Source organism: Parus major, chromosome 11 (genome assembly GCF_001522545.3).
Source record: "Parus major isolate Abel chromosome 11, Parus_major1.1, whole genome shotgun sequence".
NCBI classification, from domain to species: Eukaryota; Metazoa; Chordata; class Aves; order Passeriformes; family Paridae; genus Parus; species Parus major.
In genome coordinates this window covers 13,328,565-13,343,775 of record NC_031780.1, presented here as the reverse complement: position 1 = coordinate 13,343,775, position 15,211 = coordinate 13,328,565, and the positions used below count along the sequence as shown (strand labels likewise).

General features: G+C 35.8%; 1 protein-coding gene across 8 annotated transcripts in view; it reads left to right on the top strand.

Moving 5' to 3' along the window:
• PHKB (phosphorylase kinase regulatory subunit beta) overlaps positions 1–15,211 on the top strand; it is a 69,923-nt gene that overhangs the window by 1,252 nt on the left and 53,460 nt on the right. For 2 of the 8 annotated variants that reach the window (XM_015639907.1, XM_015639908.1), the window contains exons 2-6: positions 7,403–7,492; positions 9,267–9,405; positions 10,046–10,145; positions 11,875–11,982; positions 13,870–13,950. In XM_015639907.1, coding sequence (XP_015495393.1) covers positions 7,403–7,492; positions 9,267–9,405; positions 10,046–10,145; positions 11,875–11,982; positions 13,870–13,950 — 518 coding nt within the window. Of the gene's footprint in view, positions 1–111; positions 1,406–5,322; positions 5,341–7,402; positions 7,493–9,266; positions 9,406–10,045; positions 10,146–11,874; positions 11,983–13,869; positions 13,951–15,211 lie in introns of those variants that run through there. The other 6 variants (XM_015639904.2, XM_015639902.2, XM_015639906.2 and 3 more) reach the window with 6 other exon arrangements.

Below are 15,211 nucleotides of genomic sequence, written 5' to 3'. Positions count from 1 at the left end.
CATGGCATTTTATATAACAACTGAAGAGATGTGCTCAAGAAATAAACATTATTTTAGTTGAAAAGTTTTTCTGATAAAAAAGTTGATTTAAAAAATCAGATTTTATTTAATCTATTTCAGGTAACTTTAATATCTAAAAATAAAAATAATGTTCTTATATTTCAAGTTTACTGCTGCATCTTTATGTTGAAATTTGTGTAACTTCAGGGCTTTTTTCTTCCTTCCTGGCCCTGTCAGAAGGAGACATGGTTGGGATTATCATAAAAAGTGACTGAAAGTCCCCCACATGTTTCTGCTTTGGCTGAGGCCTGTGCTGGGTCTCAGCTGACAAACAGCACTGTTTTGTTTGGTTTGGAATTTTTTTTACTAGTGTGCTCCTTGGAGTAAGATGTAGTAAACATGGAGTATAGACACACGTGCCTGAAATGCACCAGTGACTCATGTTTTATAGCCTGCAGCAATGGATCATGTAAGACTCAGTCCTGTAGGAGGTAATTTGTATCCTCATGTTTATATGTATTAAATTATGAATTACTTTTTTTCCAGTAAGACCAAATTTTATTCAGAAATTTTCATTTCCCTTCCTGAAGCAATAGAGTACTTCAAAGTACTAAAACAATTTCACTTGTTGTTACTCTGATTAGGAGCATATTCTAAAGAAAGTAGTTGAATAGTCTAAAGCCCCTGAAATTTTTCTTACTTAAAAAAACATAAACTTTAAAGATTTGGAAAAAATTGTCATCATAATTACAGACACATTTTTCCTGTTGTATATTCCAAAGTGGAAGATGTCCTACCTCTAATAACTGTGGTATTCAGTGCCATAAGTAATGTACATGACTGCAAGAAATATCCTGGTGTAGATTTCACATGGGATGAAAGCAGCACTATGCATAAGCAGAGTTTTAGCTCCTTATCATTAATGTTATTTAACACTTTAGTGTGCACTAGTTAAATCAGTGTTTTTATTTCATCTTGAAATATATTAGATTGTATTCATCACCTTTTGGTGTTTGTAGCAAGTTTCCTATTGAATAACAAAGCTCAAATATCAAATATCAAGTCAAATATCCAAAAGATGAATTTTTTGTAAACTGTGTCCTTTTATTCAGATAGAGTAAACTACTAAGTTTTTTGGAAGTAAAAGCAAAATAAAACCAAGAGGTCAGTGTAGAAGAAGGAAATATAATATGTAATGAAAGTTTGTGCTGTGCACTCTGTTGTGTTAATAACTCCACTAACATTGCTTTCACTTAATTTAATGCTGATTGCCTTTAACATTTACTAAACAGTTTTGAAAATTACTGTAGCTTAGCCTGAGACGTTTGTGATTAGCTGCACCAATTTGAAATGGCCAATTTGGATGATGACAGAGCCTCCTCTGCGCATGCTTTTTTAAAATTTGGTAAGTGTGCAGTTCTGTGTTTTGTTTTTGTTTGTGGCTATTTAATTCAACAAAAATAATTATGTGTTTTGTTTCATGCTCTGTTCTGTGTTAGATTTTTACATGTTTTATGTACATAGAACTTAAAAAATTAAACTCTTTCATTAAAAATTTCTGAAAATCGTAATTTACTTAGATTGAAATCTACTGTCAAATCTTCCTGTTTTTTTTGTTTAGAATTCCTGTCAGTGTCCCTCAGTGCAACCATCTCTGAACTCAAAGTTCTCTTTTAAGATGGCAGTCACGTGAAAGGTGCCTTAAGAATGCTGTTTGCAATTGACTCCTAAAAAGCCCCAACGTGACTGGTTTAGAGAGAAGTAAAATTTCCCGTCAGTCAGTCACTAGTTACAAAGTTTGACATTTGGAAATTAAGTGGAAGCAAAGTAAAACCCCCTGGCACAGCTTCTCCTCAGGTACAGCAGAAGCTAGAATATATGAAGTTGCCAAGACCATTGCTGTGTATTTTGAAGGGAGTTTGACTGGGATGAGATGGATTCATATGTGACACTCTGTGATTGGGGAAAACTCTTATGTAATCCTTGTTGAAACAGTAGCAGTAAGAGTGCTGGTGAGAGTGACCAGGTAAGGGGACACAGCTGGCTGGGTCAGATTCCCCTGCTCTGCCTGTGGCTTTTCAGTTTTGCCTCTCTGACTGTCAAACAATGTGATGTGTTTACAGTGTAAAAATAAAAAAATAAAAAAATTCCTCCTTCCTAATTATTGTATAGATACTTGTTTCTCTTGTTAAGGTGCAAAATAAACATTTTTAGTAGTTTTAACATCTATTGTTTTGAATTCTCAGAAATGGTAGTGCCTGCCTAGAATATCCTGAATGGTTTCCTGCCTTGCTTGTAGCATTTACAAGGCTTGTGTGGTAGACTTTGGCATTTTGGTTATGTGAAGCTCCTGTGTACTGGCACGATGGTCAGTATTTTATTTCTGGTGTTCAGTAGCTTTTGTGTTGCTAGTTACTGTAAATCCTGAAATCAGTTATTTCCATTAAGCATAATGTACTGACAGGGAACTACCTTCAGTTGATTAGGAAATAGAGAAAGGACAAAATAAATTGGTGTGTATTTTTTTCTTTTTCCTCTCTGGTGACCAATGACAGGACCTGAGGAGATGGCTGGAGCAGTGTCAGGGGAGGTTTAGGTTGGATATTAGAAAGAAGCTCTTTGCCCAGAGGGTGGTTGGGCACTGAATGGGCTCCCCAGGACAGTGGGCACAGTGCCAAACCTGACAGAGCTCAGGAAGAGTTTGGACAGTGCTCTCAGGCACAGGCTGCCATTTTGGGCTTGTTCTATGCAAGGCCAGGAGTTGGACCTTGACAATCCTTGTGGGTTCCTTCCAAATCAGGATATTCTTTGATTCCATGAAGTATTAGCTGAATTACATGCATGGTATAACACATGATTTTTCTTGCTAAATGATAGTTTAAAAGCTTTGTCACTTCAATGCTATTTAAATGAAACTATTACAAGATTTTACACATTTTTACCCCTTTGTTATTGTCAGTCAACCAAGGTAACAATTCATACCTTTTGCTTACTTCTACTGTGTATTCAGGTAGAGGAATACTTTAATACTTTTTCTGTCTTCCTCTCCAAACCCTTCTCCTGGTGTTTCTTTACCCTGTTTTGTAGAACAGTTCAGTCTGGAAAGGTTGTTAGGGTGTCACCTACTCCAGCCTCTTGCTCAAAGCAGGATCAACTATAGGATCCTAGTTTCCTCCTGTACGTAGTGATTAAAAATCCTCATGAGATATATTTTCTTAAACTTTGCTGTGAGTAGAAATAAAATCCTCTTTGGTCCCAATGACTCCTGTAATGTGAAGCTGTCACTGTCCTTACTAATGCTGGGTAATGAAGGTTACAGAGATCTGAGGTCCAGAGCTTGCCTCTGTCTCAAGTGTTTGTGTCCAGACCAAGTGTCACAATAAAGGCTGTGGTCAGTTTTCATTCTTACCAAATCTACAAAGAGATCTTGTATTCTCAGCTTTTTTTCCTTTTGGCCTGGCCTGATTTAATTATGCAAACCAACATTTTCTTTTGTTTTTCTGGCACGTGAAATGTTGGAAATACAGTTCTTTCCGTGTTGCATTTGTTTGGGATTTACCTGGTGGAAGTGTTTCTTTATATCAATTCTGTACTTAAAAAAATTTGAATAAACCATCCTTGTTGAAATATGCAAGTCTCTATCCATAGATTTGGTACAGATTTCCATTCTAATCCCTATTTTTCTTTAATATCCACAATTACTACTACCTTCAAGGGTGTGTGTGTGTCCAAAGCTTCCATGTATACAAATTTGGGAGCACAGTTGTTTTAAAGCCATTTTGGCCATAGCTTCTGAATCCAAACACCTGGACCATTCATATCTCTTCCCTGAAGAGCAGTTAATGCTAATCTCAGGTACAACTGTAATAAAAATGAGGTGGGTGGGAAAGTACCTTAACATCAGGATGACATAATATTTTCAGCCTCCAGAGGTTGTATGTACATAGGATTGAAATTTCTTCCTGTTCTCTGTTACTTTGAAAGGAATCTCTATAATTTTTAGTAATTATTCAGCTTGAAGAGTGTGAAATCATATTACTCTGGGACCTGTAAATGGTAGGAAATGAAAGAGGATTAGTTTTCCTTCAGATTATGCATTTAGGGCATTTAGTCAGTGCAGTGTATGAAGACAAACAGGGATTTAATTGGACCTTGGGATCAAGATGTTGAGTGTTCTCTTACCAGACATTAATTATATTAACACAGGAAGTGACACTTTGATTTTTCTATCAGTTTTTTACTGATTTTGAAGTAGGTACTGCCTGCAGTAGTGCACTTGTGGTGTAAGGAAATAATGGGCACACTTCATTCTTTGTTGAAGAAAAGCTGAACTCCCAGATACCTTATTTAAATGTTGGATGGGGTTGTTACAGCACTAGACAGCAGAAGAAATAGTAAATCAACAAAATAGGTTTTTGTGTTCTTCCTAGCATACCTACTTATTTACCAAAATAAAATTCATACTGTATGGTTAGAATAAAGCAATGTATTTATGAAAAACAGTATTTAAAATTAATGTCCTCATTCTGTTTCTTCTGAATGCTGCTGTACAAACCGAGACCTCCTGGGTCCGATTTGCATATGTCACTCTATTATGTTCAGAGTGCTGCAGTCTTGCTGTTGTCAGCTCTTTAAAATTATTTTTTTTTAGTTTGAAAACCTATTTTAAATATGTAATTGAAAATAGTTTTCTATGACATGTTTTTATCTTGCTGATATGAACTCAAATAGATTTTGGATGACACTGTAGACAGGCTTTTTTTTTTAGCCATCCTTAAAATAGTTATGTGTTATGGGCTCTCTCCAAAAGCACAAGGAGGGAGCAGCTTCGTGTTTGTCCTGACTTCCTTGCTTTGATTAAGTTGTGATAGTAATGAAATGTAATTTACTGCATGATTTCTCCAGGAGAATGCTGTAGACACCCAAGCAAAACATAAACTGTGTAGATACTGATAAGGAATTAATGAGGAATATGTGAAAAACTTTGATTTAAACAAGTTCTCTTCTTTGTAGTAGGAGTAATTTTAGGGAATACTTCAAAAGCATAAAACTTTATTTTTTGTCAGCTTTTCAAACTTTGAATTAATTTCACCTTTCTTCACCATCAGCAGTCTACTCTGACTGTTCTACTCTATTTCTACTAAAGTTTAAAACATTCAGAATAATGTAATTTGTAGATGGTGGTGTTTTGACATTTTCATGCTCACTTTTCTGTTTAATCGTATTTCTGCACAAAGTTGAAATCTTTGAATGCTCTGAAATAGAAGAATATGCTTGCTTTTTGTTCTTGATACCTTTGTTTTGTTTCTCTGTTGGCCACAGAGGGTCACAGATTGTGTGGTAAGTATTTGAATTAGAACAATTTTAGTTCAGGAACTTTTGACTTGTATGTGCCTGTGATTGCTCAGCTGTGTGTCCTGGGGGTTAGCAGCCTGCAGGAAGTGGACATTCTGAACCTGTTTCACACACAAAGGATGGTGGATATGCATATGATATTCAGCTAGCTAATCTAACAGTTAGAATCATTATTTTGCCTTTGAAAATCTAGTGAGTGAATTTCTCATAAATTTGCTGCTCTTTATGCACTGACTTCCTGAAGACTTTTTCCTTTTGTGTATTCTGTCCTTTTACTACAGCACTGTACAAAATTACAGTTACTGCAGCTCACTGTATTGTGTGCTTTTGCAAGATAACTGAATTAATTGTATAACAGGATAAATTTTGAATCATTTAATGGACTGGGATTTGTAGGCCAAAAGAAGTAGAAAAACAAAATAGCTTTCAGAAATGGCTTTAAATTGGTTCAGAATGTTCATTATTTATTTATTTGTTTGTTTGTTTCTTTAATTAGAAAATACAAAAGCTGTGATATGTTACAAGTTTTCCTTTTCCATTACAGAATAATTTCATTTATTTTGACTGTGAATTTTTAGGCAACTCAAATAAACTGGGTTCTCTGTGCTTCCCTTTCAGGCCCTTTCCCACATGCAGCTGTTTATTTCTAATTTAATCTCTCCAGTGAAGAAAGGGTGTAGGGGAAGCTCAGATGGGTTGGGAAGCATCATCAGGATATCCAAGCAGAGCAGACACCCAGGGATCTGCTCAGGGAGGGGTGGGGTGGGGGTTTTTTCACTCCTGTGCTTGCAAAGCAAAGGTAATACTAACTTGGGGTGAGGTTTGTATTCCTGAATGGCTAGATGTTTTCTTGTCTCCCCACCAAAGGACCTGGTTCATAAAGCTTCTATCAGCATTCCACACACATTCCAGTTAGGTTGGAAAAGACCTCTGAGGTCATCAAGTCCAACATTTGACCAAACACCATCCTGGCAACTGGGCATTGAGTACCAGAAACCACCCAGAGGCTTCTTGAGCGCTTTTCTTTTTCTTCATTTTGTTTTCTTATTTCACGGGGATGAGAGGCCTCTATATGGACAATCTTGTGTCTGGTGCTTGGGAATGTGCTGGGATTGCAAAGATTGCAAAGGAGCACTGGCTGTGTCCTGCCAGAACTGCTTGGCTGGCTGGGCCTCCCTGGCACTGCATTCTCTGAGCTTTTCCAAAGGGCAGCATGAAGTCCGGAAGGGGAAAATTCTCATTCTTCCTGTTAGCGCATGGCTCCCGTGGAGATCTTGCCATGCAGAACACTGAATAAAGCCCAAGTGATTTGTGGAGGAGAGCAGGATGTTACTCTGCAATTAGAAGATGGAAATGGTTCACCCTAGTAATTTTTAATAGGTAGCTCATTTCAGCTCTCAGCAAAACTGACTCTTCAGGTGCAGATAGGGAAGCAGTCAATATGTGGGACAGTGAGAATGAGAGATGGGGATTTGATAGCGTTTTATTTCCCTGGTGTGTAGGGAACATGAAAACAAGCCAGCCCTTATTCTGACATGACATCAGCTGGGCTGACTCTGCTGGGTGCAGACAAGGTTGGGGTAGGTGAAGCACTGATGGTGTTGAACATCTTCACCATTTAGAAGGCAGGTAGGGCTGTAATAATTGAATATGGTCTACTTCTGTTACTTTCTGTTTTCCTGCATATCTTCTGGAATTTTCTCTGTAACATACTTAAGTTGTAAGAAAATGTTCATAGAGAATTCTTAACATTTAGCAGTTGTCTTCAATAATTAGCTCTACATTTATGTAGCATTCACTGTAGTTGAGTATCTTCAAAGCACTGGAGATACAGGTGGAGGTCTGGTTTGTGTAGACAGGTACTGTAGAAAAAAATCTCCAAGACTGTAGAATTAACAAATCTTATTTCAATTGAAATGTCATAAATTGTGCTTTTGTGTAAAAAAACATAAAGTGCAACTATTTATCACAGTAATTTTTAGCGAAATTACAATTATGAAACTGATACTTACCTTGATTTTGGTTTTCTTTTTTCTTATTATTTTAGGTTCAATTTATGAGCCACTTAAATGTATTAACCTTCCAAAGCCAGAGGGGGAAACTCTGTGGGATAAATTAAATCATTACTATAGAATTGGTAAGTATATAATGCTTGAACTAACCTGGATGTGAGTTAGAATTGATCTTTGCATGATAAGTATCAGTACTACTTTTTTCCTACTTAAGGATAGTTTCCTAAACTTCTGCTGGAAGTTTGGAAAGTGCAAAGAGGAGGGACTGAGTTACACTTCTTGCTAAAAATCAAAATGTCTGTTGAAAATCCATTTCAGCTGTAAGACTGAAGTTAGAATTACTTTGGATAAAGGGATATCTTAGGGTTGTAGCACTGACCAAATACAGCTGAGGAAAAATTTTAAGAGACAAAAGCTTTCTTGTAGTACTTGGAACAGTCTGGCTGGTGATCAGTTAGAAGTTCTTTTTTGTTATTAATGGTGCTGTAATGTATTTTTGTGCTGAAATTTTATTTGTTAGCTAAATTCAAGTCAATTGTAGTGTTTTTCATATGATGTTATTTTAAGCAAAAACCATTAAAGAAGCAATGATTTGTTTTGATTGTTTTGGGTTTTAGGAGGTTTGTGTTATAATGAAGTCCTGTCTGTATTCTAAAACCAGGGTTGTTTAATGGCTGCGCAATTGACAGTTTAAAATTTAAGTTTTACTCAGGCAAGGGTACAGAATAATGAACAATTTCCCTATGATTCTAAAAGCATGGGATGGGACTCCATTCAAATGGCTTTTTGAGGTGAAATCTGGGTTGTATGTGGTCTACCCATAGATGTGTTGCTTTTTGTAGGTGCATTGCTTTTAGCTTTCTTACAGGAGATGACTGTTCAATTAGCTTTTTTAACACTCAGCAGCAACAAATCTGTGGTGGTGCTTGCTGTTTATCTCAGGCAATTATGCTGCTGCCACAGCAAAAATCTGTTATTGAATTTATACTTAATTTTTTATAATCTATATTGAGTTCTTCAAGTAATATTTTATCAAAGCTTTTGTTCTAGGGTATCAAGACACTGAATATAATGCAAAAACCTTGTAATTTTCTGTAGAATGCTTAGTTTCTAAGTATTCTACATAGACAATAAAGAAGCCTTCTTAAAATTAATGCTTGGTAACAATCTGTGGAAAAAACCTGCTTTCCTGTCTTTTGCTGAAGAGATTATTGTTAGAAAAGTCATGTTCGAGGGCATTAAGCCCAGTTTCAATCTTGTAGCATTCTGTTTATTATATAACCTTAGGAAAAACAATTTCCAAAATGCCAAATATTGAAGTACAAAAAGAATTAAAATAATATTTAGTATTTTTTTTCTAACTCAGTTTTGGCAACCTGAAAATTCCTGTCTTAGTCTATTTTCGTATCAAGATACAGAGTTAAATAATTGTAGGTCTCCTTTCTCCTTACTTATTCCCCTCTGCTTTTATAAATATTGATTCAACCATCTGGCCTAAGTTAAAAATGGTTTTTTTATGAATGTAGAGTTCTGGAGAGTTTAAACACTTAACTGATTTGGGGGGCAGTTGACATATTGTAGTCACTTTTTTCTTCTGTTTTCATAGAAAGGAAATTACTGGGTTGCTTTGTAGAAATTCTGTACAAAGTGGTTTGTGCTAGAACACAGTCATAGAAATAGTTTTGAATACTGCTGGGGTTTTGTGGAGAAGGGTATAATTGGCCTGAAAAAACAATGTAGCAAATTTTATGCCTATTTCTCCTTACCTTTCTTTCCCTTATTTTATCTCGTGCATGCTCTAACAGGACGTTGTTCACTCCTTGATCTGTTCCTGAAAATCTATTTAGAAACTGGAAGAAATAGAAATGTTAAGAAGCTTTTTATTTTTCCTTCTTCCAGTTAAGTCAACGTTGCTGCTCCATCAAAGCCCAACCACAGGTCTGTTCCCTACCAAGACTTTTGGGGATAACCAAAAGGCAAAAGTCCACGACAGCCTTTACTGTGCTGCATGTGCCTGGGCATTGGCCCTTGCTTACAGGTGAATAACTTCTACACTCAATTCTCTGGCAGGTTACATCCCCTCTCTTATTCAGTTCCCTGGGAAAGTTTTAAAAGATGAAGCTTTATCAAAAATAGATTTGTAAACTCATAGAGAATGGTGCATTTCCAAATCTCAGTAAAAATATTTATGAAGGTGCTAGGTAAAAAATGTCACACTACTTTTGGTAAGTAAACACGTTGTCATATAATGTAATCGGTACCAGTATTTGTTATAGTGCATGCTACTAAAAATAGAGGTTCTTCTGGCAAATTATAGTCAGGGGATACTTTTAAATCTAGTAGGAGAGTTCAGGGCATTGGCAAGCTTATTGCTGGTACTAAGAATCATTTGCTTGCAAGAGACTGGATGTTACAATATTAGGAAGAATTTTTTTCAATTCTTTGGTTTTGAAAGAGGAATTCTTGTGTAAGTTGTCAGACAAAAAACCCTCTTACTATTTTTATTATTTTTACTGAGAAAGAATGACTGAGGCTGTAAATATGTAGATATGAGTGAGGGCACCACTGTGCAACAGTGTTAGTTAAATACTTAATATTCCTTAGCATTAATGTCTTCTTTCTTCTTCCCCCCACTAATGCATTTGCAATTTGTTTCACAAGTTATCTCTCTCACCCAGGCGCATTGATGATGACAAGGGAAGGACCCATGAGCTGGAGCATTCTGCCATAAAGTGCATGAGAGGAATTCTCTACTGCTACATGCGCCAGGCCGATAAGGTAAAACTGCGCTGTGGACACGGCACTCACCTCGTTCCAAGGGATTAATTAAACTGGGAAAACAAATCCTAAATACAGATCAAATTCACAGTGGTAGGGTGCCCCAGGTCAGAACAGCTGCTTCATTGTTGTCACGTCACAGCATTGTTTCAGGGAGTAGATGTGAGCATTTTGGGGAGAAAAGTGCAGGGTACATTTGAAACTTCTTTGTGTTCATTTTGCAGTTATTTGTCCCATTTAAATATTACTCCATTTGTAATTGTGGAGAGTTTTATGTCTTTTTAGTGATTAAATGGAAAGATGTAGAACTACTTTCTGTTAAGGCTGGAAAGTTTTCTTTGCACTGTTATATTGGTTATTGTGTTTGCAGTTGTTCTCTGTACCTAGGGGATCATTTTGATTGTTTTGCTTGGTTTCTTTAGCAGACATTTTCCAGCAGTATTTTACTTAATGACATAACTTCAGAAGGGCACGTGTTTCCAAAATGAGTAAGGAAACAGAGCAGTCTGCTTATGTTGCAACACAGTTGATTTATTCAGCCCATAATTCTCTTGTGATTATACTCTGAATATTCAGGCCTTCTTACCAAAATTTGGTGTGGTGGATACATTTTGCATAGTGGTTATCAGTGGATCTGGAAGTAGTTAAATATGTGCATTCCATGTGGTTATTTGAAGTTTCGAGTCACTGACTTCTAACTGTATTGTTAGAAATAGTTTTCCTGTAAACCATAGCTTCCCTCACAGCTGAGCACACAAACAGGTCCACAGGTATGTGGTATCAGTAACAATAATAATAAGCAGGTATTGTATTGCCACTTGTATTTATGCTGACATGTATTTTCTGAGGGGTTAGGATCGTTTTTTGTGAGTCTCATATCCTTAAATAATCTTGACTTGAATTGATCTTGTTATATTTGAGCTATTATTTTTCTCTTTGATGTGCAGTTGTTTCTTTTGAGCATGAGGAGTGCCAGATATGAATAATGAGCATTAAATTAACAGAGGTGTCCCATTGCCAGCACACTGCTTGTCTGGTTTTGCCTTGTTCACTACAGCTGCTTTTCTCTTCATACAGTGTAGTAATAAACAGTTTCTGGTACCTAACAGACAGAAGTCAAGCTGGACTTAATTCTGGGAGACTGTGTGTGGCCTCATGTAAAAGGAAGATATTTTTTAATAAGATGAATTATATGTGCCCAAGACATGACCTGAGCAAATGCTGTTGCTTGTAGCAAAAGTGCAGATCTTGTATTCTATTGCCAATGAACATATGAGTTTACATGACCTGAAGTATATTTAATGTATTTGTGGAGTAGACTTCACAATATAGTACTTGTTTGCTTGTTCTGAGGCATGTGCTGTGTTTTATTAGTAGAGAAGAAAATCTTATGAAGGTAGTATCGGTGTTATGAGTACTGTGAAATGTGGATCAGGTTCTGGCAATGATTGTTTGAAAATTTTAAAATTTGTTGGAGAGCAAAGTATGGCTTAAAGAGTTATGGAGTTATCTTGGTTTAATTTAATTACCACCTTTAAAGTAATTGTTCTGAAAAGACACTGTTGATTAAAAGGTGTACATGGTGGTCAAATCAAGAAATTTTTTAGTTTGGTAATAATAACCATAGTAATAATAATTTAAATAAGGTATATGGTAAATTTGTGGTTGCCAAACATACTGAAATTATTGCCTGTTTTTTTTTAATGTTTTTCCTGCCATTTACCTTTAGGTTCAGAAATTTAAACAAGACCCCAAACCATCTGCATGTCTGCATTCTGTGTTCAGTGCACACACTGGAGATGAGGTCTTCTCCCATGAGGAGTATGGTCATCTTCAGGTAACACATCCATGTTGATGTAAATCCAAGTTTGGCTGATTTTTTAATAATATTGTCTTCATTCTTCCATAATGCAGCTGTCTCAGTTTGGTTAGATTTGTGTTAGATGTGCTCTATGTGGTAAAACTGAGTTGCCTTTTGCATCTTCTGCTGAAAAGGATAATGTTTTGAAACATAACTAAATTGTATGTTTTGGTCAGAAGGCACTGAAAGAGCTGTGAGATTGTAGAGGTAAATGGTTGGTTGTTTACAAAGTTGCTTCTTTTTGAGACCAACAGATGGCTGTCAATAAATAATCCTGGCAAAAAAATGTTGTAGTCAGTAAAGTGAAAGATTTAGTGTAATCTTACGGTGAATGTTTCCTGTTTAATTTTCCATAATTTTGAGCAATTTTCATTGGTTTAATGTACACTGACAACAGTTAGGAATTGTTTACTGCTTTTCATAGTGGTTCCTAGTCAGACTCATTGCATAAGTGATTGTTTTATTGTCTCTCATTTTCCAGAGTTTTAATCTTTACTCTTTTTATTTCCCCTTCTCTTTACTTTCAGACCCACCTTTGCTTTCATGACCTTGTTATTTTGCATTCCATAAGTCTGCACACATCTTTTAGCTCAGAAATTGCTAGTGAAATTATTCAGAACTGACACAGTAGGTTGATGATTATTTCATTTCATGGTGACAGTATTACTTAAATAGTTTGTACAGTGAGTGTGTTGGATTCAGAAAATGTATATTCTGCGGAAAATGCTTTATGGAATTATCTTAAGTTAGCATTTTGGACTGTGTGAAATTTCCTGAAAAGGCACATGTTTTATCTATAGGAGGAGACAATTTGGGGACCTGGGGAGCACTATATGACAGTTTAAAGTCTGTTTTTTGTGGCAGCTCAACCCTTCCCATAAACATGAATGCCCATTCCCATCTGTCATCTGCATACCTCAAAAATTAGAGGGTTTTCAGCTCTGTGGAGACAACAGTACAGAGTAACTGAGACAGCTCAGTTGGGAAAAATTGAATATATTATGTAGCCTTTAATGCTATATTTGGTGCTTTTCAGTTTGTATTAAGACACTGGAGTCAGCTGTCTTTAAATATTTATGGATTTTTAGAATTTGGACCTAATTTTTATCTGCTTCAGCGTTCCAGATAAGAATCCACATTTTTTTTTGTTCTAGGTGGTTTATTTAAATTTCATATAATGAGATTGTGGTTTTATACCTCATACTGTGATAAACTTAGTTTCTCTATTGAAGTTATACAAATTCTCAAGTATGGGAAAGTTCTATAATAAAAATCAAACCAGCAGTTTCTTTTGTTTCCTCAATGAGTTGACATTATGATGCTCATTTGTACAGCTGCTAAAGGTAATTACTGTTAACAATAAATGCTGTGTATGAGTACAAAAAAAATTCAGTTTTTCACATATCTGCTGATATCTGAATGTTGTAATTCTCTTCCTGTCAGCTGATAATGCCAGAAGTCCCACCAGGGCTGAAGTGATTCGCTTTCTATGTGTGCTGTGTGCTATTTAATATGCTGCTTGCCTTTCTGGTAAGCTACTTGCTAGTGAGATGTCATGTATGTAAACATGAAAACAGCTTGTGACCAAAGTGATCACCTGTGGGGCAAGTCTAAGGAAGAACATTTTCCTAGCGCAGTTTGAGATTGAAAAAGCATAAAGCATCCGAGGTTCTAGAGGACAATGCTTGTTTGTGCTGTCTTTTCCAATTGATTGTTTCCACATCATTAGATACAGGATTTTTGAAGAAACAAAGTGTGTATAGTGGGACCATCTTTGTGAATTATACCAAATTTATTTTGTTTTCGTGACTCCAATAAACGTAAAGTTAATTATAGTTTCCTTTCTGTGTTTAATTACTCCAGATCAATGCTGTGTCATTATTTCTCCTCTATTTGGTTGAGATGATCTCTTCGGGGCTGCAGATTATCTACAACACAGATGAGGTACAAATCGATTTCCCATCCTAAAATGTGCTTCAAATTGTGTTTTTTCTGGCTTCTATTTCATTACCAACTGTAAAGTAATTGTTCTGAAAATACACTGCAGGTATTCTATACTTTGAATAGAACTCAGAAAAAGTAATGGAATGAATGGATAGTGAAATAATAGCTAAAAAAGTGTTAGATATGCGAAAAGAAAGTGTAGCACGATGCTGAAAGTTTTATAGTCCTCTGCTATTTCTGATAGCTACAATGTCAGGAATTAAAAGGTCTGTTAGGATGATTAACTTCTACTTACACTGTTGTCACTTTTCACATTATTTCAAACTCTCAGTCAGTACATTCTGTCCAGTGAAAATTCAATATAATAAATAATGGGGTTAATTTTTAGGGAAGCTGAATGACTTTCTTCAAACACATATGAGCCTATCGGTGTTCAGAAGTTCTGCTGCATCTTTAATTGAAAATAAAAGAATTTTATATCATAGTAAGAGGTGTTTGTAGAGAGTGTTAACTCTTCTGTAAGTAAGATAATAATAGCCTTGGCCTGAGTACAAGTCATGCCAGGACAACCTGCTGGCCTGCTCTAAAATGAGGTTATGTTTTGGAACTGGAATGGAAAACACAGATGTATATACTTTTTTAATTCTTTTTTTCTCCAATTTTCTTAATCTGGATTTGTTTAAATTCACTCTGTTCTGTTTGCTAGTTGCTGCTATAAAAAGCTTAAATGTGCTTGCAGTACTACTATAAAAAAAAAAGAGAGATTCTTCCAGTAATAGTGAATTTGCATTATTTTTCTAAAACTTATATCTTCAGTAGTCTATTTTTTAGATAATTAGAAAACTAAATGTTGCAACATGTCTTCTTTTTTTTGTGGATCATATGATAGGTCTATATTATTTCCTCTGAACTGTCTTTATATCTGTGAGGAGGCAATGTATATAATTAAGTATTTAATTAGCTTGATATATAATTTATGTTATCCTCCAGATGTTTGCATTTAATTACAGATTCTGCAGAAAAAGTGCATGTTTATAGACTCTCCAGTCAGTGGATATTCTCCACTTCCTTGCCAGGATGTTGTTTTCCTAGCAACTGTTCCCTGTAAATCTTTGCACTATGGAGATGGATAGATTATTTTTATTTTTATTTTTTTACTATGGACCTGCACATTCTGTTGGGCTGTGTGTGGCTTCAGCAACTGTCAGATCCTGCTACCACCACATAATGATGAAATGTCCAAGGTTTCCCACATGTCTAG